Below are 25528 nucleotides of genomic sequence, written 5' to 3'. Positions count from 1 at the left end.
TGAGCAACGTGACTTTTCTTTTTGTCATAAATAAGAGTGCAACTATGAAGGGTTTCAGTGCCTGAAATCAGGAGGTAAATAATATCACTTGTATTAGTTGTATTAATAATAGTGGTAATACCGTGTTATGTGCAAAGAAAACTTCCTGTAGGCTTCTTTGGGAAGCACACAGTCTCTTTTGTGATAGTGTGTTTGTATATACAAAGCATTTTAATGCTTTTTTAAAATACTGAAACCTGTATAAAATGGTGCACTCAGAAAACACTTGATCTTTGTTTTATCTAGCTTCATATTTTGTCCTCAACCTTGCATCTCTCAGCAAAGGATAAAGGGGCAAAGCCTGTGGAAGTTTCCTTAAAATACATGACTAGTGGAGTATTTTCTGTGAAAAAAATAGTCCAGAAAGTGGACATTTATTGTACCCAGTCAGGTGGTTGCCGTCAGGTTCTGGTTAATGTATACAAAGCATTTAATGCCTTTTTAATATTGAAACCTGTATAGATTGGTGCACAGAGAAAACACTTGATCTTTGTTTTAACTGGCCCCATTTGACTGTTTTATCCTCAACCCTGCATCTCTGCAAAGGATAGAGGGTATAGCCTGTTTTAAAATACTCATGTATTGAAATAATTCCTTAAAATACATGGGTAGTGGAGTATTTTCTGTAAAAAAACCAGTTCCGAAAGCGGACATTTACTGTACCCACCCGGCTGGTTGCAGTCCCGCTCTGGTTAAAGCGTTTGGTCGCGGAGCGTTTCTGGTCCCGCGCGGCCGCCGTAGCCCGGGCCCGCCCTGCCCGCGATGGCGGCGCCCGAGCCGCCGCCGCCGCCCGAGGGCTGCAGGGCGCTGAGCGCGCTGCTGAGCGGCATCGCCCAGGCCGCCTTCCACGGCAACGCCGACATCACCGAGGAGCTGCTGCGCTCCCAGCTCTACCCCGAGGCGCCGCCGGAGGAGTTCCGCGCCCTGCGCGCCAAGATGGGCGGCCTCCTGCAGGTACCGGCCGGGCGGGAAGGGGCTGCGGTGTGAGGGGAGCCTCGCTCCCGCCGGTGTCCGCCCTGCCCTGCCCTGTGCCCTGCCCTGTGCCCTGCCCTGTCAGCGGGGACAGCCGAGGAGCCCAGGGAATGGCCTGAAGCTGTGTCAGGGGAGGTTTAGGTTGGATCTCAGGAAAAGGTTCTTCACCCGGAGCGGGGCTGGGCTCTGAGCAGGGCAGCGGTGGCAGCACCGAGCCTGGCAGAGGTCCTGAGGTGTTCGGGCAATGCCCTCAAGGACAGGGTGTGACTCCTGCGGTGTGCGGGGCAGGAGCTGGACTCGACTGATGCCTTGGGAAGGCTGACCTGGAACAGAGACCGGGCAGAGCTAGAGAATAAAGCAGGGATTTATTGAAAGGCCTCCAGGATACACCTTGGGCAGGACAGGGCTTGGCCAGGGCTACACCCAAGGTGGACCCAAAATGGTCACAGAATGCCCAGTCGGTCATAAAGTCTTACAGTTTAATAAGTTCTGGTCCATTTGCATATTGGGGTTTAATTGTCCAATTCCAGCTTCAGGTTGTGAGGTCCCATCCTTCTTGTTTCTCCCTCCAGCCACCCTTGTTTGTGCTTTTGGGCTGAAAGTTGTCCTTGATGTGCAGCAGGAAAAGGATTTGTTGTGCAGAGAGCTGAGTGACCCTGACTGTGAGTTCAGAACTGCACCCCTGGGCAGCAGAGAATCTCAAACCACGAAATCTGGAACTGACAGTGATGAGCTCACGATGAGCTCATCATCATCACGATGAGCTCGGCTCGCTGTGGGTCTGTCCCTCGGGCTCTGCAGCCGCTCCTCAGGGAAAGGCGGCGACTGAGGGGCTGTGCATGTGGAAGCACGGACCTCTTACTGTCTGGGAAGAGCTGCAGTTTTCTTGCAAGAAAACCGTGTTTTGGGGAAAGAACCACCAATTATGAAGAAAGCCAGTTTTAAGCTATTTTTCCCCATAATGGAGCTTTTTGGTCTCCGTTCAAAGTGGATAGCGCAGTGTAGTTCCCGACAGCTGCATGTGGCTCAGGGAGCCTCCAGGTGCCAAATCCTTGGTTGGTCACTGCCACCTTGTGGGTAAATGCACGGCTGTTTGGCCAGATTTATAAACCTGGCCGGTAGTTTTAAATGTAATTGAGAGATTTGGAATGAGATGAGGGTGATGTCACTCGCTTTCTGCCTTTGTGAAGGTTCTGTTGTTTGTTTAATGACCAGATTGATGTGGTGCCCTGAAAAGCCTGCAGTGGAAGCTGAGTCGTAAAGACTGATTCCTTTAGGGCTCTGGTTTTGTTTGTGGGCTTTTCTCTAGTGGGTAACTTAAAGGAAGTGACACCTAAGTCCTATGAATGCTTATAGGATCTGTGCTCTAGAGGATCCTGAAAGAACCCCTTGGCCTTCTGCTTGCTCTGAGGGCCCTCTTTCCTTCACACATGCCAGTTTGGGAGGAAAGGGTTGATATTGATATTAGGATTGTGCTTTGAAAATGGGAGGCTTAAACTTCTTTTCCTCTTTTAGTATCTCCCTGACTTGAAACCTGGAGGGTTTTTGTGTCACGCTGTGTTTGCTGATAGCAGCAAACTTCAAAAGTGATCCTTTGTGCTTACAACATCTTGGTGTTTGGACACACCTCTTGGGTGCTGGTGTCTCCTCAGCATCTGAAGAGGCAAAATTTACTGCAAGATCTGCCTTTTCCCTTCCTTGTGAATTTCTGAGCATATTTATTCTAGTTTTGATACTTAGTTGATTTTGGAAAATCTGCATGATTAAAATTACGAAAGCTGGGAGGGGGAAAAAATCTTTGTTACCTTTTTTTGTAGTTTTATTTTTTCCTTCCTCCTCTGGGTGGTGCAGGAAGAGAAGCAAAAAGCAGGATGACAACAGAAAGTCTAGAAGCAGAGAGATTCATTGCCCTGTGACTTCACTGGTGTAGCAATTCATGTCTTCTAAGCAGTAAACATGGATCTAGACCATAAATTTATTTCAGTGCATCTGAGCTTAAATAAAGTGAAGGACTTCCCAGTTTCTTTCTGCATTCCACCTGTGCAAAGCATGGGCATGAATAAATGCCACAAAAGTCTATCGTCTTTACTGTAGCAATAAAAAATTTCAATTTCTCTTCCCCTGGATTATGTAGAGAGTAGTGCAGGGTTTATGTTTATAAAAGATGTTATGCTCTACTTCTTCCACCTGTCTCCTTTGCTGCCCATCGAGCTGCTGAATGTGCATGAATCAGCTGACCTCTTTCTAAAATGCCAAATTTATTTTGTAGCGAAATCATGTTTCTTTATTAAGTTTACTTTAAAAGGAATCTGGTTTCTTGTGTGGAATATCCTGGAAGGCAGAACAAAGCCCTAGGAAGGCTGGCCCTGGGGAACCATATGATTTCAGTGTTGTTCTGATAATTGTTTTTTGCCCTCTGCCTTCAACCTTCAACCTTCCCAGCCTCCTGTCCCTTAAAGCTGCAAAACATTGAGAAGCTGGGGGAGATCAGCTTCTGCCAATTCCCACCCGCATCTTTTTGGGGTTTTTCAAAGGTTATTTCACCTTGATTAAAACACTACGTCTGTCAGCTTCTTACATAAGTTTAATTTACAGTATTAGTCCACTTTCCATGTGGAGTAATCCCGCTGTTTTCCTTTTGGTGGCAGTAGCCTCTTGCATTTATTGAACGAGATCCTTTGCTGCTGGGTTTAAAGTGTCTTTCACTGTTTTGCTTTGGAGCAAACTTTACATAGCCTAAACAATAATAAAATTTCAGCATAAAGAGTAGAAATATTTTATTATATTTGATTTATGAGTTGTTTTGTTTGGGTTTGGGAGTTGTTTTATTTTTCACAAATACTGAGGAAGTTACCATCTGTAATAAATACCCTGGTATGTGAAAGGTAAAATATTGGTCAGACTATATAAACAACAATAAGAGCTTGATATCCAGCATATAAAGTGTGTTGTCCCTAAAGATTGTCACCCCCCTGTGAGGGACTGCAGCCCTTTCCCTGTGAAGTTGCTGTTGGGACCTCAAGAGGGGTTTCCAAAGCTTTTTTTGCCCCTGTTTGAGAAGGAAGAGACATCTCAATCTTCGTAAGAGGGACCTGCCCTTATGGGAAAAGAGCAGAAAAACATTTGTAAGGTTCCCTCAGCTGTAGGGGATAAAGGCCTTTGCTTCTTCAGCAGGATTTCTACTAACAGAAACATTTCTGCTGACAATTTCTGCTAACTGGTGGAAAATATACGACTTCTTGAATATTCTAATAAGGGAGAAGTGTTGCCGTTCTTCCTTCTCCTCTGATACCTTGTGATTGCCCAAATATGTGGGCTGGTCATGAACTCAGGAGCACTTTGCAGTTGTCCAAGAGAGGGAGAGCAGCTTCAGTCTGAAGGCTGAGATAAAATAATTTTGGAAGAGCTAATAGGAGAGACTGCTTGCTTCCTGCCACTTAGATTTGCAATTGTGCCTGCATCTACTAGCTAAAAAGAAAATCTTTTAAGCAAGCTCATTCTTCTTGATTCAGGGAAAATGAAACAAGTGCTGTGTCCCTGTTTTCTGTCCAAAAATGTGTCCTTTGTAGTGTTGTACTTTTCACTCCAGTGAATGACTGGGTTTATATGGATAAATCTATTTGTTATTGGGCTAGGTGAAAATGTATGAATAACTTAGCACAGAATTTTGTGAGGGAGGGGATGTCTATAGTGTTATAATGGGACATACATGAGAAAATTATTATTATCTGAATTGATATTTGCCTGGAACAACTAACTAAAAACCCTAGCCTTTTTTCTTTCTTTTTTGTTTTAATTTAGCAAAACACCACTATTGTGTAGCTCACTACTCTGAACACAGCTCAGTTGCCAGCTCACCAGTGTCTGGTTTTCCAGCATACATATAAACTCTAATCCCACAGTTATTGCTTCTTTTTTTCCTTTTTTCCCCCATTTTCAGCATTGCCTTAGGAGGGTAAAAAATGTAATGTTTACTGGAACTAGCACCCACTGTATCACAGTGATGAAAATGTGCATGGGCACTGTCCCAGAGCATTCTTTACTGCTTTTGATGTGAGTTATTTTAGCTTTTAGGTTGGTGTACGTGTGGTCACTTCACAAGGGGACTGGCACAGCTGGCAGGTCACACAGAGTGGAGGGGGAAAACACCTGAAAACAATGAAGTGGAGAGGAAGGTTGGGTGCAGAACTTGACAGAGCTGAAGAACATTGCCAGGAGTGATAAGATCAGTGCTCCACTGCCCGGAGCAGCAATTTGCTGCTTAGGTATGTCAGCTAGAAAGAACAGTGTGCCTGCATCGTTACAGATTTTTTTAAGGACTTTTTCCTGATTTCTCAGGTTGCAAAAGTTGGGATTTGTGATGTTAAAGCCTCTCACATTTGCAGTGCTGTTTTCCGTGGTGCTGTGATTCCTGAGGAGATGTGTAGGAGGTGGTGTTGCTGCTGGTGGCTGTGGGATTTGGAGGTGATGGTGTTCTGCACCACGAGCATTGTTTTAAACAGCAGGGTGTGAACAAGGAGCCTGTACCTTACAAACCTCAACTACAACTGCAAATCCTCAAGGCAGACAGAAAGAGAAGGGCTCCCACCATTGTGACATCGTTCATTTAATGAGTGGTGCTTTCTATAAATCACATGTGAGATGGAAAGGCTTGTTTCGTTTGGGATTGTGAAGTGCTGATATTCTGATATTCTGACAGTGCCACTTCAGTGAAAATGGCTCACCTGAAGTTTAATGGTTTACCTGACCCTTTGCAATGCCTTTTTTTTTTTTTTTCCCAAGGTTACCTACAGAAAAGTGGTAAATTAAAGAAACGTCATCAGATCTTAGTCACTGATCTATAATAGGTGTGGTAGACTCTGTATTGCCCAAACAAGAAGCAAATCTCTCTCTCTCTCTGCTAATTAGAGTGTTGATTATATCTCTGCCAGCAGAGATCTGGTTGCTTTGCCCCAGTTGTGGAGGTTGGTGCTACCTGTGTGTTTCTAGAGCAGGCAGGTCAGTACTGGCTAATGCCTCGAACAACCTCGTAGTTTTAGAATGCCCTGCTTCATTTAAATCTGCTAATTGCCAGCTAATGGACTTCCAGAACGGCATGCTGCTGAGAAAGTTGGATTTCTTGGTGGTGGTGCTGCTTCATGTCCTGCTGATTCCCCTTTCCCATCCAAATGTATGATTTAGTTTGTTGCATTTGTAGCACTTCTGCAACTACGTAGCATTTTCATCATTAATGACACCAGTTCTCATTAAAAAACCACCCAAACCCTGCAGGTGTGATTACCCAAGTTACACACACATCTCTGTGTGTCTGTGATCAGCATATTCTGTGTATACAGGGGGGCTTGTGCACACAAACACTCTCATGCACAGAAAGGGAAATACATTGATTATGCTGCAATTCATTATTCCAACCTGATCCCCACAGTGCTTCTCTTGACCTTAACAAGAGTCTACTCTGACTGAAGAACAGGGAGTCAGATCTTGCCTTTGAAGATCATTATTGCAAATTAAATGCTTGTGCTATGGTTAATTAATATTCATCAAACACATGCTGTATGGAATATATTTGAAAAGGACTCCCTTAGGCTTCACGTGTAGTTTCATGCCTTTATTTCAGTACCACTGAGGCTCCATTCCCTATTCCCCAAAGTGTGTGGGAAATGCTGAAGAGGGTAATGAAGCTGAGTGCCTTCATCTCCCAGCACTGGTGATTTTCTGGGCTACTTTTGAGTTGTCTTTCCTCTTTTAAGTGTGGGACTCTGAAAAGGGGAGAACTTGAGCTGTCCCATCTTCAATTTGCTGCATAAAGAAAGACTAAAAGGAAAGGAAAGACTCAGTGCTGGAATTTTGTTCTTTATTATGTGGTACTCTAAAAATGGTGTGTCTTACAAACTGGTGTGCAGGAAGATTAGCTCTTGCTTGCTCCAGGAGCCAGCTGATGGTGTCAGGGAAGTAAAAATACTGATTTCAACCTTACTGGGCTCATGTGAGGCTGTCACACAGCTGAGCAGATAACAGACCTTTCCTTGCTTGCTTTCTTGCTTGCTTTCTTCAGAGAGAGTGGTTAACACATTGAATAGCACTCTGTCAAAGATGCAGGAGCTGTGGTATGTATTTGAGCCAGTGAAGTTCACAGCTAGAGTATGAGAAGGAAATTTGGATGACACTTACAACTCAACCTTTTTACAAGCCGAGCATCTGAAAGTTTTCATTCCTTACAACACTTAGCTACAATCTTGGTGTAATTTAGGTTTTTGACTGCGCTACTGTGTAGCACCTGGGTACAGTCTATCCAACAGCTTATTAAAAAGAAGAAAATGCAGACAAGACCAAAAATTTTGTATGGTGTGGCTAGAACCTACTTGTATGGCTAGAATTATTGCAGTTTGAAGCTTATACTCTGGATTTCTTCCAGTCTGGTGACCAAATACGATGGAGCCTAACTCCTTCAACGTTTGGATGACCTTTGTTTTTCAACAGTTTATTTAATTAAAAAAAAAAACACAGTGGGTTTTTTAAAATTTTTTAATGTGTTAGGGGCACAAAGTACCAGGCACTGCAAATGTTCCATGAAGTCCCTTTTTCATTGATGTTTTAGTCCTGAAACCCAAAGGGACAGAAGTTGGCAGGTAAGGACATGTGACAGCTCGAGCTGCTGACCAGGATTAGCTGCAGCTTCCTAGGAGGGCTCCAAGGTCATCCCTGGGGGATGATTTATTCCCTAACAAGGTGAATTGAGTGACTTTATTTAAAGGCAGGGCCTGAAATACCTAGGGTTTTATTCTGTAATTATTATTAAAAATGTATGCTTTTACACTATGAATTTTAAGAAGAGGATTTAATTTATGGAGTAAGTGAGAATGAGTGGAACATTGATGGCTTCCATTGTGAAGGATTAAGGGTTCATTGTTGGGAAAACCAGACTGGCTTGGTTGGTTTGTGGGCTTTGGTTGGTTGGTTTGTTTTGTGTAGTTGTTTTTGTTGTGTTTATTTTGTTTTGGCTGTTTGTTTCTTTGGGGAGGCATTTTTGTTTTATATTCTCAATACCTGAAGCTTAAGCACAGTAGTTTTCCATAATTCTGTACCATTGTATTTACCAGTCATAAATAAGGAAACTGAACCTTCCTTTTCTTATTTTAGCCACCCAAAGATTTAAAAATTGGACTGTTTGAACAAAGTAGGTGGGATTTGCCTTTTGCTTTGTTTACAGTGCACAAGCACCTGTTTCTGGTTGATAGCCCAAGATCTAATTCAGAGTATTCTATCTTTTATCAAATTGGTAGTTTTAAAATTGTATAGCAATCCTGGGACTCCCTCCTCATCCTCAGTTCTCAGTGGAGTTCAGTATCTGTTTATCTGCTGTGCTTGAAAAGTGCAAGTTTAATTTTTAAAGGTGACAGTGATCTTGGAATGCTTTTTTTTTATCCCTCTAGTTCTTTGACATATTCTATATTTACCTCTTTACAAAGCTGGTTTATATGTGATTTCATGTAAGTAAAAATAGACTGCAACAATCTGATGAAAACAAGATATAAAATATACTATTCAGAGAAAATGTGAAATAATAGCCAACTTGTCCAAGCAGTTTTTAGCCTTGTTTTTCTAACTATTTTAAAAATATTTTTGTAATCATATCATTGTGCATACATTAATACATTTCTGAAAGCATGTTTTTTCACATCTCTCTCTCTTCCCAAACAATAAAAAGTGGCAATACAAATATAGTTTTGAGTGAATTCTGCGGGTTTTTTTCCAAATAAGGTTAGATTTTTTTTCTGGTTGAGATGTTTTGGGATCTCTGCCAAAAGATTTCTACCTCAGCTTGGTCGGTAGTTTTTCCTTTCCTTTCTTTGCAGTCTCTCTAAACTGTGATGCCAGAATTATGAAATGTGTTTGGAAGATATAGGCAGACACTGAAGTAGTATCTGTGTGAAAGGCAAGTAATCAACAGACAATTTTTACTCCTTCTCTGACATTTACACACGGCTTTGTTGTCTCTCCTTAGACTGTCACATCAGATGTGCTGTTCTGTCAGACTCTTTTTGCCATTTCTGGTTCAAGAGTAGTTTTTATTCTCTTTTCTGACAAGCTGTGTAAGTACCTTTTAGTTTTACGCAGTCACACATGGCAGAAATATTTTGTGTACTTGGATTAGTTGTGATTCCTTTTTTATTTTTCCATTTAGCTCAACTTTTTAACATTTTTGAAGTGAGAAAAATGTTTGTAACTCCCTTTTTCTGTCAAAGGAGAAATGGTACATTTATAATTGATGTTTGCTTGGCAAGGAGAATGGGTTTGTTAATTTTATGACATGTTAAGAAATCTATAAAAAGTCTCATAATGAACAGAAAGCCCTAATGAAGTTGTCCAGTTCATGTGGACAAATGGCAGGGAGTTTATTGAATATGAGTAGCCCCCAATTTGACAAAAAGCCACAGGAAAAATTGATTGAATTCTTTTTGATGCCATGGGTTGCAGTGTCTTGGAGCAATTGATTGATGAAGTTTTTGGCAGTAGAGGCCTAAAAAGGTGAAATCTCAAAGCAGATTTCCAGCACTGAGCTGGCAGTGTCCCTGTGAGCTCTGCCAGCCGCAGTGGTGTGTGAGCAGCAGAGCAGCGGGGCTGGGGAGCACAGGGCTGGGGAGGGGATCCCACAAGCCTGGGAAAACCTGAAGGCTTGGCCAGCTCTGCTGACAGAGATAGAGAACCACCCTCTCTGGTGATGCCTTAAGTTTTAGCTCTCATGTTTTTCAGGTTCTGTGCTGCCCAGGGGTGCAGTTCTGAGCTCACAGTCAGGGTCACTCAGCTCTGCACAGAGCAGGGACACAAAACAAATCCTTCTCCTGCTGCACACCAAGGACAACTTTCAGCCCAAAAGCACAAACAAGGGTGGGCTGAAGGGAGGAACAAGAAGGATGGGACCTCACAACCTGAAGCTGTAATTGGGCAATTAAACCCCAATATGCAAATGGACCAAAACTTACAAAAATGTGAGACCTTGTCACTGTTTGTCCATTTTGTGACCATTCTTGGTCCACCTTGGGTGTGGCCCTGGTCAGGCCCTGTCCTGCCCAAGGTGTATCCTGGAGGCCTTTCAATAAATCCCTGCTTTATTCTCCAGCTCTGCCCAGTCTCTGTTCCAGGTCAGCCTCCCCAAGGCATCACTGGGGTAATCAAAGCAGTCATTAATCTGTAAGGGAATTCTATTGGAGAGTGCTTTGGTTGATGTCTTAGCTATTTCATCACATCTTTAGCTTTTTTCCCCCAAAATGTTAATTATATTTAGTGCAAAGATAATTTTTGATACAGGAAACGGCAGCTGAGTCTTTATAGGAAAGTGAGAGATCGTTTCTTCCAAGCTCCCTGCTTTGGCTTTTATCCCTGATCAGGTGATGTTTTCCAGCAACAGGGATGGAGAGGGAGATTTACAGTTGTGATTCCTGTGCTGAGGAGTTTGACCTGCTGCTCCTTTCTCCTCCTAAGGGCTCAGCTGTTCACAGCCACCATGGCTGCTGCTGGTTTGAGGAACATGTTTTATGTTTCACTGAGCTGACAGGAGAGAAAACCATTCACCCTGTGCTGAAAGCAAGCCCTGGTGGCTGGGATCCTGAGAATGGAAGCTTCCCTCTCACCTGTCAGCTCTGTCAGCGTGTAACATGAGTTGTCAAAATAGGTGGTGAGGGAGCAGATGGCAGGGCACTGTTGCTTGCTTCCTGTGAAGCAGTGTAGTCTGTAAGCTTCTCTCCTCTCCTGGCTGATCCGTTTGGTGCTCTGGAACACGTCTGCAGGGTTATGGCTAAGGCAGGAATGTGTTCCCAGAAATCCTTCTCCTCGCAGGTAGGAGATGGAACTCCAGCTGCTGCTCCGAGTGGCCGTAACAGGTAATGCACAGTAGTGCCAGGAGAGAAGGAAAGAAGAGATTGGAGTCAGAATTTGGCACTGAAAGGGAGTAGATGGCAACAGTGGAGGATTGAGACTCATACAGTTCATGTTTTTCACTGCTAGAGCATCTCTGCTTTATGTCCAAATGCAAGCCAAGGGACAGATTAGCTGAGTTAACCATTAGCTTCTAAGATGGAGACAATCAAGGTGCTCTGAGTAGAAGCAGAACTTTAATTCATGATACTAATTCTGTTTCTGTGCTTGGTTGATAATAAAGCAAGTTTGTGCGAATTTCACTGACAGGATCACTGCTTGCAAGGCTCCAATAAGCTCTGCTAATGTCTGCACCATTACTGCACTCAGGGTAGGGCTACGACTTTTTTTTTCCTCGTCTTCAAAATATGAAGTGCTCCAACTTCTATTTTTAACTTTCCTAAGTGAAATGAGATTAAACATGAAGCAGCAGTCCGCAGCAGCAAGTAATTTTCCCAGAATGATTGTAGAAACCTGATAAACACAGATCTCTTTTATTGTAAGAGAACAGAGGGGGAGAAGAAAAAGCTGAGCACGTGGTCTCCTAAGGGAACGACAGGTCATGTCACCAGTTCCAGGACTGTCACTGTGTCTGTCTCTCTTTTCCTGCTTTTACTCCCTCCCTTGAATTTTTTTTTTATTATTTACCATCTGGTATTTTCTATCCTATCTGGATTTCTTTGTTCCTTTTATTTACCTCTCTGTCTTTAGCAATAGTCCTTTAAATGGCTTTTGTCTGTTGAGGGTTCTTGCTTCTGAATCCAGCTCCTTCAGGACTGAAGAAGAAACCATTTTAGAGTTTCAGAACTCTGAAAGCAGAGTTCAGGGAGCACATGTGTGTGCACATTCACTTTGAAAGAGGTTAAACCTCTCCAACTTGGCTGTAATACATGTTTAAGAACTACTGGAAATGTGACATTTCTTTCCCTCCACCCCAAGTGGCAAAATGCTTTCCAAACCACAGCAAAGAACTGGACGTGAGTGAGGAGAAAACTGATGACAAAGTCTGGGATTTTTTTGCTGTGCTATAATTCAGTGGAGTACAGGTCACGTTGGACAATTTATATTTGTATTTTTAATTTCAGTGTGTTTATATTTTAAATCCTCCTATTTCACCCTGGTTGCAAAGTATATCTGCTATTAATAGAACTTTTGTTTTGTTCCACGTTTTATCTCCATCCAGCCTGTCCAACCTATCTGTGCTCTCTGAGAAGCGCTTTCCATTGCTTTTTTTTCTTGTATAACTCTTCCTCTTTCTATTTTAAATAATACAAGTGGTTTGAAAACTTACTCAGGAAGGAAGGGCTGGTGCTTTTGTTTGTGTTTATTGCTTAAATCCAAGCTTTTAGTATCTACTTATAATCTGAGTCTGGATGTGACTGATGTTATCCATGGGTGAGCTTGATCTGTTTTGGTTACTATTGTTTGCTCTTGTTTTGTAAGTGCTGTAAAGCCTAGACAGAGTAGGTCCAGACCGAGTAATCCCGATGATCTTGAGTTTTCCTTCAGCTAAGGATGTTTTAGTGGGGGAGCCACTTGTTGGCGCTGAGCCCAGCAGGTTTCCAGGAAGCGACTGCAGGAACACGGCTCAGGTTGCAGCTCCTCTGGTGCCTGCCTGTTTTCATCAGCCTTTCATCCTCCTTTGTCGTCAAACGCATCTTCACACCGCAGAAAAGTGACACCTTCTGCAAATAAGCGTAGGAAGTGGTATTTTATGGTGTTGTGAGTTCAAACAGGTCATTTCTAGCAGCTGCACAGACTCCTGGCAGGGGCAGGCTGGAGGAAAAACGTTGTCGCTTCACATGCTTTTAGAAACTAATGCTGAGATCTCTTTTGTGTTCTCTTTTGTAAGCTAGGTCAAAAATAGCTGAGTATTCGCGCCCCTATGATTGAACTTCCAATCAAAAAAAGTAATTTTTACAGAGAACATGGTTTGGTGAGCTTGTGTGCAAAAAAAAAATAAGTTGGTGTTTAGGGGATTTCTGCTGGGTGAGAGCCTGGGAATTGTGGGGGTGAAGCTGGAGGAGTCAGTGAAGGGCATGGAAGTGACCCACTGAGAAGAGTTTTTTCCTTCCATGTGCCCAATTGACAAGTCTGTGTGGAATCAAGCTTAATCAGATCAGGGACACAGGAAGGATGTAATTTTGCCTGAAGCTTCATCATCCACACACACATTTTTCCCATCTGCAGTAGCAGTTCTGTAATTTTTGTGTTTTTGTGTGTTGCGAGTCTTAATGGTTCCCAGGTTCAATGATTCTTTTCTCTTAGCAAACTGTTTTATTTCACTTTTAGCTTTCACTACAGCTCCATAAGAGGCAAATAAAAGTAATACTGGGACGTGGTATGGAATGTGAATAAAAGGATCTCCCATGGACTCAATGAAGACTTAGAGATGAGTTAAAATCTTTCTACTTCGTGGTAGAAATACTGAATGTATTGAGGTCACTTGTGATTTCTCACCTAGAAATTTGTGGGGAATGTAGAAGCCTTCCGTTTTGGAGGGCTTTTTTCCCAAAAAATGGATCACAATTCCCAAGTGCAGACAGGCAGCAGGCTGTTGTATCTAAGTTTATCTTAATTCTGACTCTCAGGAGAGCTCTTGGGCTCAGTGTTTGTGAGGCACAACCTACCAACTAGCTGAAAACCTCCACTGTCTCCAGAAACGTGGGAAAGTCTTCTGGATTTTATATCCAGGGACCATCTGTGGGAACAGCTCATTTATGACAGGGCTGGATATCTCAGCAGCCCTTGGGAGTGTCAGAGGAAGACCCAGAAACCACAGGGTTGGGAAGATGTTGGACTCCTCCTGTCAGAGGCTGCTCTTTGCAGAGGAACACAATGAGCTGCCTGTGACAAACAGCACGGTGTCAACAGTGCTCATGTGCTGTTCTGAGCTGCTTCTCTCCCTGCTGTTTGCCCCAGATCCAGTCAATGTTTTCTGCTGAGGCTGATAAATGAAAGAGATCCACGTTGGTGTTACCCAGAGTGGGCTTTGTGTGGTGAAGGTGTTTGGCCGAGTGAGGTTCCTTGGCACGTTCCTCCTGTCTGCAGCTGCTTCCATGTCTCCCTGCATGCATTCCTGGGCTCTGAGAAATGGCTTTCAGGGTTCTCTTTCTAAAAGCACAAGAATGAGAAGGGCTGTGATGCAGGAATAGCCTTTTACCCCACCTCCCAAAAGCCTGAGGAGCCTTCAGTAGCACAGTCCATGCCACTGAATTGTTTGTTTCCTTGAGCTTGGGATTCCTTTGTGCTACAGGCTGCAGTTCTGAGGGTCAGCTGGAGGAAATGCCTCCACATGCTGGTTTGTCCAGCTCTTGGAGCTCCTCTGTGATGGCTGACAAGTCAAGTTTTATTTCTGAGAACGAAATGTGTTCTCTTTCTTCCAGTGGGTTTTACCAATTGTTGTTTCTCACTGGTATTGCATGCTTGTCAGGCTTTATTTCTCAGAAGAGATAATGAAGTCTGTTTTCCTGTTCTGTGTACCAGGGCACATGTCTGATGGATCTAATTAGGCTGATACAAAACTCTCCAGATTATCAAATATTGTTTCATTAAGGAAATGGTATTTGAAGTCATATTTTTATTGGCTGAATTGTGTTTGAAGACATAGTGGGTATGTGTTGAAGGAGAACACAAGGAGAATTCAGTATGACCAAACTGTTTCTTGCTGTTCAAAAGCATCTGCCCAGCCTCTGGAAATGAAAGTATTGCCAGTCACTGAGGGCAGGATTTGTGTGCCTGTAATATGACATACTGTCCATAAGCTGTGCTTTCTAGGAGGGAAAAGAAAAGGTGTGTTTATCAAATCACAAAATACATAACGTGAGGAATTTTTTAATATCTAATGGTGTTGTTTTACAGACTCTAGTTTTGAAAAAGGCTTTTTTTTACTTAGACTTTTAAGTGAATAGTCATAGTAAAGTTAATTTACATTTTGCACTGGCATAGAACAGCTGTGATTCTATACATTCTTAAGAGAACTTTTCTGCTTTTTGTTAGTTAAAGATTTTGATGTTGAAATGGTAAATTACTTGTGATTACCAACAAAATCTGTAATTAGCTGAGAGTATAAAGTCTCTATAACATAATGATCTGTCACTTACAGTACAGTGACTGAAGGTATGGCAGTAATTCTGCGCTTTAAGGTCTGTCTGGACTAAGTAATTGGCATGAATAAGATGTATCACTCCAGAACCAATGCTGGCAGTGGTTCAGCTCTAGCAGCAGATGGATAAAACAGCTTCAATACCTTCAAGTTCTGAGAATTTTCCAGTTAGGATGCTAAAGTGTGCATGAGTTGTTTGTTTCAGCAGTGAAACAATCTTTACCATGGCAGTGGGAGTTGAACAGCAGCTGGTCATTGTCCTGGTGGTGATAAATACCCATCTGAAGCTCCTGGGGTTTAATAGCATGAGAGGGATGCTTATAATCAGATATATTTTATCTGTCTGTAGTTATAAGCACAGAAGAGCCACTCGTGTTCTAACTTAACTCAATCCTTAGAAATATCAATCAGATGTATTCACTATAATTTGATATTCTGTGTAATAAATGAGCACTGTTAAACGTAATAGAAAGAACTGTTTGTAATGCTATGCAGAATACCACTGGAAATAGAATTTTTTGCCAAGTTAAATTAAAACATTTCCCCAAGCTTAAGAAAATTCTGAACTGAGGCCCTTCATATAAGCAGTGGAGTAGAACTACATTTGTTTAAGGAATGGATTGTGTAAATGTTCATGCAACAAGAGACTGAGAAGAGCAGCAAAGACTTTAAATATTCTTTCATTTTTTTGTCCACAGTGAAATGTTTCCAAGTTAAGATGAAAAAGAATACTAAAATGAGTTACTGTTCTTATGTGACTTGAAAACCATAATAGCTGGAGGGATTTGTTGAGGAATTTCAAAGAAAATATGTCCCCATTAATTAAAATCTTCATGCAGCTGTACCAAAATATAACTCATTGATTGTTTGTACCCACTTCCAGTTAAATTTTTTAAAGGAATTTTTAAGTAGTAGTCATATTTCCAAGATGATGTTCTGGTCTGAATGATGGATTGCAAGGCTGTATTATTTAAGGTACACATTATCTGATAAATACTCCACCAAAATGCAATATAATTGTTACCTTTTGTATTTGTGGCTGTGTACAGTAGGTTTCTTTTATGTGTAAAGTAGAAAACCCTCCATATTGTGTGTACATGTGTATATGAGGGAGGTATAAATGATGGCTAATTATCATACATGGTTTCTAGCTCTGGTTTTTTGTGGCACTCTTTTGGTAGCAAACTCTATCAGAATGCTTATAACACATAAAGGTGCAGAGTTTTTAAATGTAGCTCACACCATACCTTAATTAATTGTCAGTCTCTTGATGATCTGTACCAAACAGCCGGGTTGAACTGTCCTGGATATGCTCTAGTAATATTGGTTTGTGTTCTTCATGCTTAAAATTTCAAGTTTGATCATAAGCTTCCTCGTCTGGACACACTTCAAAGTCAGACATGTATCACATGTCAAGCACAGTAAGGAACTTTGTATCTGCAATTTTTTATCAGCTTAGAAGGGCGCTGCCAGAAATCTTGCTGCATCCTGCAAAAAGAGTTGTTGTGAAGAGAGTGAGGTTAAAAAAAATAATTCCAGAGGATGACAAATGTGAAGTATTTGAAGGTCGTGAAATCAAGCCTAGAAAAGGGGTACCTGGTGTCCCCGTGAGCCTGCATTAGGTTCACATTTAACTCAGATGAGCTGTTTTGCCATGACACCTTCGCCTCACTCAGCGCAGAGGACACAGTTTGTGTTCTTGCTTTGTGCACAGGAATAAAGCAGAAGGCAATTTTCTGCACAGCTGAACTGAGGAGAAAGTCTTGCATCTGAACTCGATATTGACAGGGCTTGCATGAGGTGCTGGGGTCTGTGCTTGTTGATTCACCTGCACTGCTCCCCCTTTCTCACACGCCAGCACAGGAGGAGAGCACAGGAGCTGCTGTCACACAGCACACACACACAGCTGGAGTGATGTGGAAAACATGAAAGCACAAAACACTCCACCCTGCTGTTAGCAGACAGGGTAAGATGTGGCTGTAGGGAAGGCCTGTAAGTCTGAATAGCTTTTCTTCTGAAAATGAAAAGAAGTGCTGTTTTCACTCCCAGCATAATGAGTTAGTACAGGATAATTACCTCTTAAGTTAAATATTTTTGCTGTAAAGCAAGCAGTATGTACCAATATGTCAAATGCCCTATAGAAAAGCCAGAATGGTGCTCCAGGCAGCTCAGATTTTATAATAAAATCACAGATGCTCCTGTTAAGCTGGAGCCTTAATACAGCCGAGGGTTTACTTGCAGTGTTGATTGCCATTTCTTTTCTCAATCACATAACAGATGTCAGCTGGTCTATTGTGAAACAAGGCAAGGCAGCTCATCCCTTGTAAGAAACCACTACAAACACCTCATTTTTTTTTAAATGGACACTGCCCAGCTTTGCAGACAGCCATGTGAGGTGCCCAGTGTCTGTGTCCAGCCCAAAGCCACACGGTGTCACCCCCCTGGCTAAAGGAATGAGGCTGTGCTTTCCCCAGGTGCCTGGAGTGCAGCTGTAGCAGTGCCCTGTCAAGGGAGATTAAATCGAGGCAAATCCCAAGGACTGGCTGCACTTCACCTTGCTGTGCTCCGTGTCAGCGTGTGCTGGGAGGTGTTGTGTTCATTTTGGGGAAGTTACATCCATTTGGTGTGAAAACGAAGCAAAAGCATCTGCTTGAAATGACGATGGGGAAACTTTACAGTTTCCTCTTTTCACCTCCCATCCTCCCTTCGTGGCCATATATAGTAGCAGCTATTGCCACTTAGGCAATGCAGATGCAAGGCTGGGGGTTTATCAGTTTCGAAAAAATAGATGGAAAAAATGGATATCTATATAAAAAGGGGGTTTTAGGAATAATAATAGCTTCTGTTGCTGCACAGGGAGGAGTAAATGACCCCTTCCACTCCATTATAAAATACAAATAAAGCCTGACAAAGTCTATCAGTGCTGTGAAAGAAGCTGGAGTTGAATTGTTGAGGCTGTTTGTGCCTTATGGATGGAATAATACAGATGAAAAAAAGCAGGAGCATTTTGCATTTTGACTCTCCCTTGAAAGACTCATGCTCTTGCTGCTGCAGGCCCTGCTGGTGCAGCATTTACTAATTTTTACTTTCTTGTGTGTGGTGTGGAGGTGGCAGGTGACACTGTGGGTGTTGCAGTGGGCTGGGCTGTCCCTGCACTCGTTTCAGCCTTGTCGGTCCCAGCATTCCTGTTCCCTGGCCATCAGAGCAGCAGGGCAGTGCCAGGGCTGACACAGCGTTTGTAGCAGTGTCCATTTGGGAATGCCTGTGGCACAGTGGGGAAAGGGAGACAGGGAGAAGCCTCCTTGCTATCCCACACCAGTGCTGAATTCCCAAAGGGAATTGCTGGAGCCAGCCCACTGCCCTCCAGCTGCTGTGGGGCAGGAACCTGTGCTGAGTAGTGGACACTTGCAAACCGAGTTTTAATGAAAAGTGTCAGGTTATTTGCATAACCCAGTTTGTTTGTACAACCCCTTTAAGATCCACTATTTGTCAAACCCAAAGATGTGACCTTTAAGGCCTCAGTTAAGCAAGCTTTTCCCTTTTATTCCCCTTGTGTTCCTACAGTCAATTGCTTCAGCAGACATGGATTCGAATCAGCTGGAGGCTTTCCTCACTGCCCAAACCAAAAAACAAGGTGGCATCACATCAGATCAGGCTGCAGTCATTGCAAAATTTTGGAAGAACCACCGGACCCAAATCCACGAGAGCCTGATCGATCGGAGCCGCTGGGATTGTGTCCTGAAAAACATGAACTGGCGAGTGGACCTGAAGGCACAGCTGAGGCACATCGATCAGATAAACACTCCTGTAGCAATAGTTGAAATGGAGCTGGGAAAAAACGGGCAGGTAAGCTTCCTTTTGCAAAATAGGATAACCTGGTGTAGCTACGTATGCACTGAGGCGTGTCAGCTGTTACTGAATTCACTGTATCCAAATCAAGCCAGCTGATTTGTCACTGCTGTCCCTTTAATGGACTTGGAATTGGGCTCCATCTTTGCATACAAAGCAATTCTGGGTGATGAATGAAATTTTTGCTTTTCTTTTCATGTCTTCATAAATGTATTGACAGCTCTCTTTACATTAAGCTTGAAAAATCAGAGGATGTAGAAGTCAAATGTGATCTTATAATTCTGTTTGTATACCACGCACTGCAAATTAAATTAGTCTTTTTTTTTTTTTAATTCAACACTAAAATTAGTTAAAAGATGCAAAGTAGGAGCTGGAAAGGAGTAAAGTTCACAAATTACGTTTTAGAACAAATGAGGGGAAAGACTCCTTTTTATTTTACATAACATCCATTCTTCTGTTAGAAAGTACACCCTTATTACCTGTCACATTATGCAATCTGGCCTTATCTGCCTGAAAGATATCTATATATATAGCTCTATCAATGCTGAACACTGCCTTCCTTTTTTTATCTTTATAGTCCACAGGATTGTACAGCTAAAGGCACAGCTTCCCATCTTCACATTTACTGTTTTCTAACAGGAGATGTGTTTCAATTTGGTATCTTTTCTCTCTGCAGTGTTTTAGTAAATTTTAAAACCTCATTTCTTAGGAGTTGCTGCTGCAAATCATGCCATGAGCTGATTTTAATGTTAATAGTTAAAATTTAGCAAGGCTCTTTGTGGTTCATGGTGTTTTAATAGCAAGAGTATCTGAATTGGGAATGCCTCCATCCACATATGTGCACACACCTGGAATATACATGTGCATAGGAATGATTGAATTCCAACTGCATGGCTGAGCCAGGGCCAGAATGAACATACATGTGAGCTGAGCTGCTGCAGAGACAGAAGGTATTTTTGGGGTCATTCTGTTAGTTCACCTTTCTCTGCAGTCAGTGGAAGGTCATCCTCCCTGAGCCTTCCACTCGTGGATCTCTGCAGTGACCAGGACAATAGTGGTGGGTGGATTTGGGTTTTTTCCTAACCTCAAAGAAGTGGAGTTTTCTGCTCAGGATCTTGAGATTGAAAATGATTGTGTTCTATAAGCAGCAAATGGAAAAAGGTTGCTCTGTATAAAAGAGGTTACAGGGAGCACATTATAATGAGTACGTTGAGTACATTAGTGAGCAAATGGGAGAAATACCTGCATCCATTAAAAAATGCATCTTTAACTCAGAATTGCTATTGTGTTTCGTAAGGGGATTATGTAGTTAGTGGCTCCTGTTTTGAAACATTTTTTTCCCCCAGTAATGGATTTTTACAGTAACATCAAGCAGCAAGGACATTTATATTTCTTTCACCCTCTGCAGAGAGAGTCAGGGGATGTGAACATGGAGGAAGAATCACATTTCTGAGACACTGTAGTGTCTCTTACCAAAGAGCCCCACAACAAAATCAAAATGAATTATTTTAGAAATGCCCCTTCATGCTGCAAAGGGAAGTAGTTGTGTAAATGCATTTTTGGAACTGCCATCAAACACAATTTTGCCTCCTTTCCTAAGGATACCAGTGAGCTGTGACAAGCTGTACACTTGGTGTGAGTTGAACTGGTAATTACCAAAACAACCATGGAGTAATTAGCATTGTCACCACTTGAGTCAGTGTGCATTTATTCTGTGGAGCTCTGGTTTCACATAGCCTTCAGCTGTGGATTCAGTAAGTTCTCTGCTGTAAATCTTTGGGTTGAGGCACTCTGCATCAGGCTGTATGCTCCTGTCATGGGATGAGTTTTGGGAAACCACAGGGGTTTGGGGATGTCCTGGAAAAGATTGGTCACAGAGACTCCTGCTGGAGGTTGAACGAGTTGTTGCACACTGGATCCAGCCCACTGACTTGAAACTGTCGTGTTTTATAGTCTTTTTAAGTATTTCTATTTTATTGTTAGCACATCTCTACAAAATATCAAGTTTTGTAGCACATCAAATACACATATAGTGGTACCTTTCCTAAGTGTAGTAGAGAACGTGTTTTCTAAGAAGTTGTCAGCCCTAGATGGGATTTGATGAATAATGAAGATGTGGCTTTGAAGAAGAAAGCTGGCTGATGATTCAGGAGTAAATTATTCACAACACACTGTTTTCATTTGGACACATGATAACAGGGGAATATACAAGTGCATTGATATGTGATGAATTGTCATGAATATTTCATGGTTCAACAGAAGCAAAGAAATGCTCTGTAGAAAATGCACCTTTCCAGAAGTCTCTCTGATTCTTCTCAGTGTTTCTGGGCTGGATTTAGATCTCTGCCCAGCAGAAGGCCAGGCTGCTTGGTGGAGCATCTGCTCCTTCTGCTTCAATAAATGACTTTGCTTCCTGCTTGCCTTCTCTGAATTTTAGTCAGTCAGCTCTTTCACAAGGGGGAGACTCTGTGTGTGAGACCTGTTGTGGTTGGGAATGGGGAATTGAAAGTGATTGCTTCATAAATGCCACTACACCGAGTTTATGTGAATTTTGTCAAATTTTGGAAATGTTTTCTGGCTGGAGAGAGGTGTTTCAGGGTTTGAGAATCCATCACAACTTGCATGCATTAATTCTTGCTAGCCTTGCCATTACTGATAAGAGAAAAAAATGAACCCTTTTCTCTAAGTGCTCTTAAAAACACTTCTAATGAGGAACATTTGAAAATACCATGCTCTGAACTTTGAAAAATTTGATTCAGGATCTGTAAACTGGAGTTTGAACTCTTCCTCAGTAAAGATTTTACAGCAACATTAAAAGTTTCCTTTATACTGGTGTTGTAGTCTTTATAGATCCTGGCAGATCTATATTAAGATTAAAGGCAGATGAACATGCTAGCCATCAGCTTTGAAAGCCCATTTTCTTTAACAATATGACTAAAAAGAAAATGATAAAGCAGTTGCACTTTAGCCTGCATTTGCCTTCATCTTGTGATATTTAGTGCTCGTCACTGCTGGGTCATTTTTTCCCATTTGAACAGCCCATCTTTTCTTTGGCACAATGGTTTTATCCTCTTGGGTGTTTTATCTACCTTGCTGGCTTTCTCTTAAAACATCTATAGCTACCTGCCCCCATTCTTTATGTCCTTTTTAAATCTTGTTCTCCCTCTCTGAGCATGTCTGTTGGCATGAAATTTCAGCCAGACATGAGTCTGCCAGGAGGGAGGGCAGAGTGAGCTGGAGCATCCTCCTGCTCCTGCCCTTGCAGCCCCTCTGCACCTGCACTGCCCCACTGCTGTGCAGTGTTGGCTTGCCTGCACATCTCAGTGCCCGATTTAGACCTGACCTTGCCATTGATAGAAAATTAATGCTTTGGTTTTGCACCGTGGTGTGGCACTAAGATTATATTTAAACTTGTTTTCTGGACTTTGTTGTGTTATTTTCCTCGTGAGATGTGCCCCTCCCCTAGGGCTGCGTTCTTCCTGTGGGCTGACTTGCCAATAAGTTTTTCTTTCTTTATATAAATATATGGCTGAGAATTTGTTCTTGTTTTTTTTTTTTTTCTTTAACTTATTTACAGAATGAGTATTTCCACATACGCTTCTTTTCAGTGCTTAAGATACCAGTAATCAATGTAATATCACTTCTGTTGGAGCTTTGTTGGATCTTAAAGCATGTTCTATGATCAAAGAGTATTTTGTGCCCTGGTTTAACATGAAGCTGGGATTCTCCTGCTGGATTCTTCCTGGAAAGACGTGAGATAATCACATCAGGATTATGGATTAAAGGGTTTTTTCCCCAAAATATTGTATCTCTCTTCTCTTTCCTTTTCTAAAAGCAGCTACCTGACAGAAGGGTCATAACAGTTAATGACATCCAGTAAGTAAATACCAAAATGTAACAAATACTAGAAGCTACATACAAGGTAAGAAATCAGGATCCTTTCTTTCAAAGTCAAGGGCAAACAACAGCCTTTCATTCCATGTACTTTCTCTGGTCTGAAATCACCAGGGATATGTATCGTCACAAAAAAACAAGTGTTTTTCTATAAAGAACAGGCAAGCATTAGGAATAGACTTTTGAGTGAGAGTCTAATATTTGATATTTATATTTATGACTATATTTCGATTTCTGTCACTTTAAACTCTCCCCAGGAAGCTAAAATCCTCTCTGATGAAAGGACTTGCTAGGTGAGGTGCACCTTTGCCAATGCAACAGCATATTTGATGCTGAAAAAGTAGGAACTGTCAGCTGGCAGTTTACCTACTGTCTGCTAGTGGCTGGGACAAGACCCTCGTAATTCAGAGAAAATACTACTACTAATAATAAATAATTCTGGTAATAATTGTCTTAGTTCATGTGTGGAAAGAGTTCATAAGGAGTATAGACAATTGTCATGTTTTATATGTAGGAGATTAAATGCTACCAGTATTTTGAAGGTCTGGAGCTTGGCATTGCATCAAGTTTTAGTTGCAATGACTATAAAGATTTAGTTAATTCCTTAGGAAGGACTGAAGTGGGTCTCAAAGTAAACTTCTGGGAGATGAATTTTTTTTTTCTGACATGTTAATTATACCTACACAAATTTAGGCTGAAACTTCTGTGCTACAAACAAAATTACATTTATTTTTAGCATTCACACATAACCATGCTTTCACGATGTAATAAAAAAATCTTAGAATTTACTTTCTATAAAACTCATTCCCTTGCTAGGAGTACTGACTGAACACTACTGAGGATGTGGTGGTGTTTTGTGCGTTTTTCTGAGCCATTTTTCTCTTGGCTTTTGTCAGCCACAGTTATCCCCCAGCCATGGCTGTTGCTGCTGCAGAGAGGTCAGACCAAGAGAACATCAGGAGTAAACTCATGCCACAGGGAGGAAGGATTATGGCTGCGCCTGCTTTTGCCTCTGTGTGACTCCAGGTCAGGCTGCTCCAGAGATATGGCTGGAAATAGCCCCAGATAATGGATCTCCAGCCTTTTTTATGTAAGGATCTGTTTGAAAAGGCAGATTGCTTTTTTGTAGGATATCGGTGTGGGCAAAGCGATGCATGGGGAGATGAAAAGCAGCTCCATGTACCCAAACCAAAATAACGCCAGCCTGGCCTGCAAAGAGGAAGGAAAAGCAACCACCAAACCATTTTTCCTTTCCACTCATAATCTGTCTTAATCTTTAGCTATTAACATCATCAGAAACGATGTTCCAGTCGAAAATGGGAAAGCACGGGCATTTAGAAGCCAAATTAATCAACTTAACCCCAATGGGCTTAGTATCTTTATGTGATTAAAATGATAGAATGTGGTAAGTACAAGTCAGTTGGGGAAAAATCACCTTTGTGGCCAAGCAGAATGTAATCATTTGAGCTTTTGTTCACCTTGGAAATTTATGAGCTGGAGGGAACAGTTACATAAGGGCAGTACAGTGCAAAAGCAAGTAAAAAACTGAGAGGGCAGCAGGTCACTCAGCACAGAGGAAACGAACACAGTTGACTGACTCAACTCAGCTATTTACTTAATCCTCTGCATGGTACTCTCTGGAGTCCTTTATTTCAACAGCTTTGTCACCTTTTTGGAGTGCAGAGAAACCTGGGGAACGAGAAGAGAATTTTGTTATTTGTGGTTCTTGGGACATGGAAATAATAAGTATGGTAAGGAGATAAGGGCATTAAATGGAAGTATTAAATAATTGTCTGACTCAACCTGTCACTTTTCCACTGGGTATGTTTGACAGTGTTTTTTACCTCATGGATACATCCTGTACAAAGCAAGGGTATTCTATAGTCAGTAGTGCTGACAGTCTCCATGCTGGTTTATTTGTGCCCTGTATACACGGATGTGCAAGTGCACACGTACTCATATTTTCCCTGTCTTTACTCTGGAACTGGGTTTGCTGAAGTAATTAAATAGAGTAAGTTAACTGAGATACAAGTATTTTTGATTGTAGCTGAGTTCAGGGGAAATTCTGCATTAATTGAAGGTGAGCTGTATGAAGGCAGCAGTGATGCCTGTTTACTGCCTTTCATCTGCCTAAATTCACATTCAGTCCTGGACCCTTGAAATTTTTACCTTCTCAGGTCTTGCACATGATGACAGAGGACTTGCAATCTGTTATATATGATATCAGTGACATCAACAAATACTTTGCAATCTAACATCAATCTGGCATTCACACACAGCAATAAAATGTGGGGTAGCTTTGATGAAATGTCCTCCAGAGCATCTCTTGCAGCCTTGAGAAACAGATTGCAGTGAGGCTGGGACAGAGGCAGCTGGGGTCAGCAGACCTGGCTGTTGAAAATTGTCCCAGGAAAAGTGTTTCACCACGTATCTTTTCTTAGAGTTGGCTCTACAGAGTCAGAGATCCTGAACTGCATCTCCCCCATCACCAAAGGAATTGTTGTGTTTGAGGCAGGTTGGCAGAGCAGTTTCTATGTGACACTTGCACTACTGTTGTGTAAATAATCACAGGCAGCCCCACTGTCTCTGCAATTCCCCACCACCATGGACTTGGGGCTGTGTGGGGAGTGTCTGCAAACATGCAAGTTAAAGCACTGCATTTGCACAGAATGCCACATTGAGCTGCAGGACCTTGCAGCAGAGCCAGTCTATAATTGAGGCAAAATGTAGTTGAAGGACCAAGACTTGTAATCT

The 25528-nt window shown here is 42.1% G+C and overlaps 1 protein-coding gene across 1 annotated transcript in view; it reads left to right on the top strand.

The window, feature by feature from the left end:
* The first annotated feature begins 759 nt into the window (after positions 1–759).
* Positions 760–25528, top strand: part of COMMD1 (copper metabolism domain containing 1) — a 63569-nt gene continuing 38800 nt past the window's right edge. The window contains exons 1-2 of the mRNA XM_063391634.1: positions 760–993; positions 18596–18877. Coding sequence (XP_063247704.1) covers positions 802–993; positions 18596–18877 — 474 coding nt within the window. The 5' untranslated portion in view covers positions 760–801. The remainder of the gene's footprint in view (positions 994–18595; positions 18878–25528) is intronic.

Source organism: Prinia subflava, chromosome 2, assembly GCF_021018805.1.
Source record: "Prinia subflava isolate CZ2003 ecotype Zambia chromosome 2, Cam_Psub_1.2, whole genome shotgun sequence".
Taxonomy (NCBI): Eukaryota; Metazoa; Chordata; class Aves; order Passeriformes; family Cisticolidae; genus Prinia; species Prinia subflava.
This window is presented reverse-complemented; position numbering and strand designations above follow the sequence as displayed.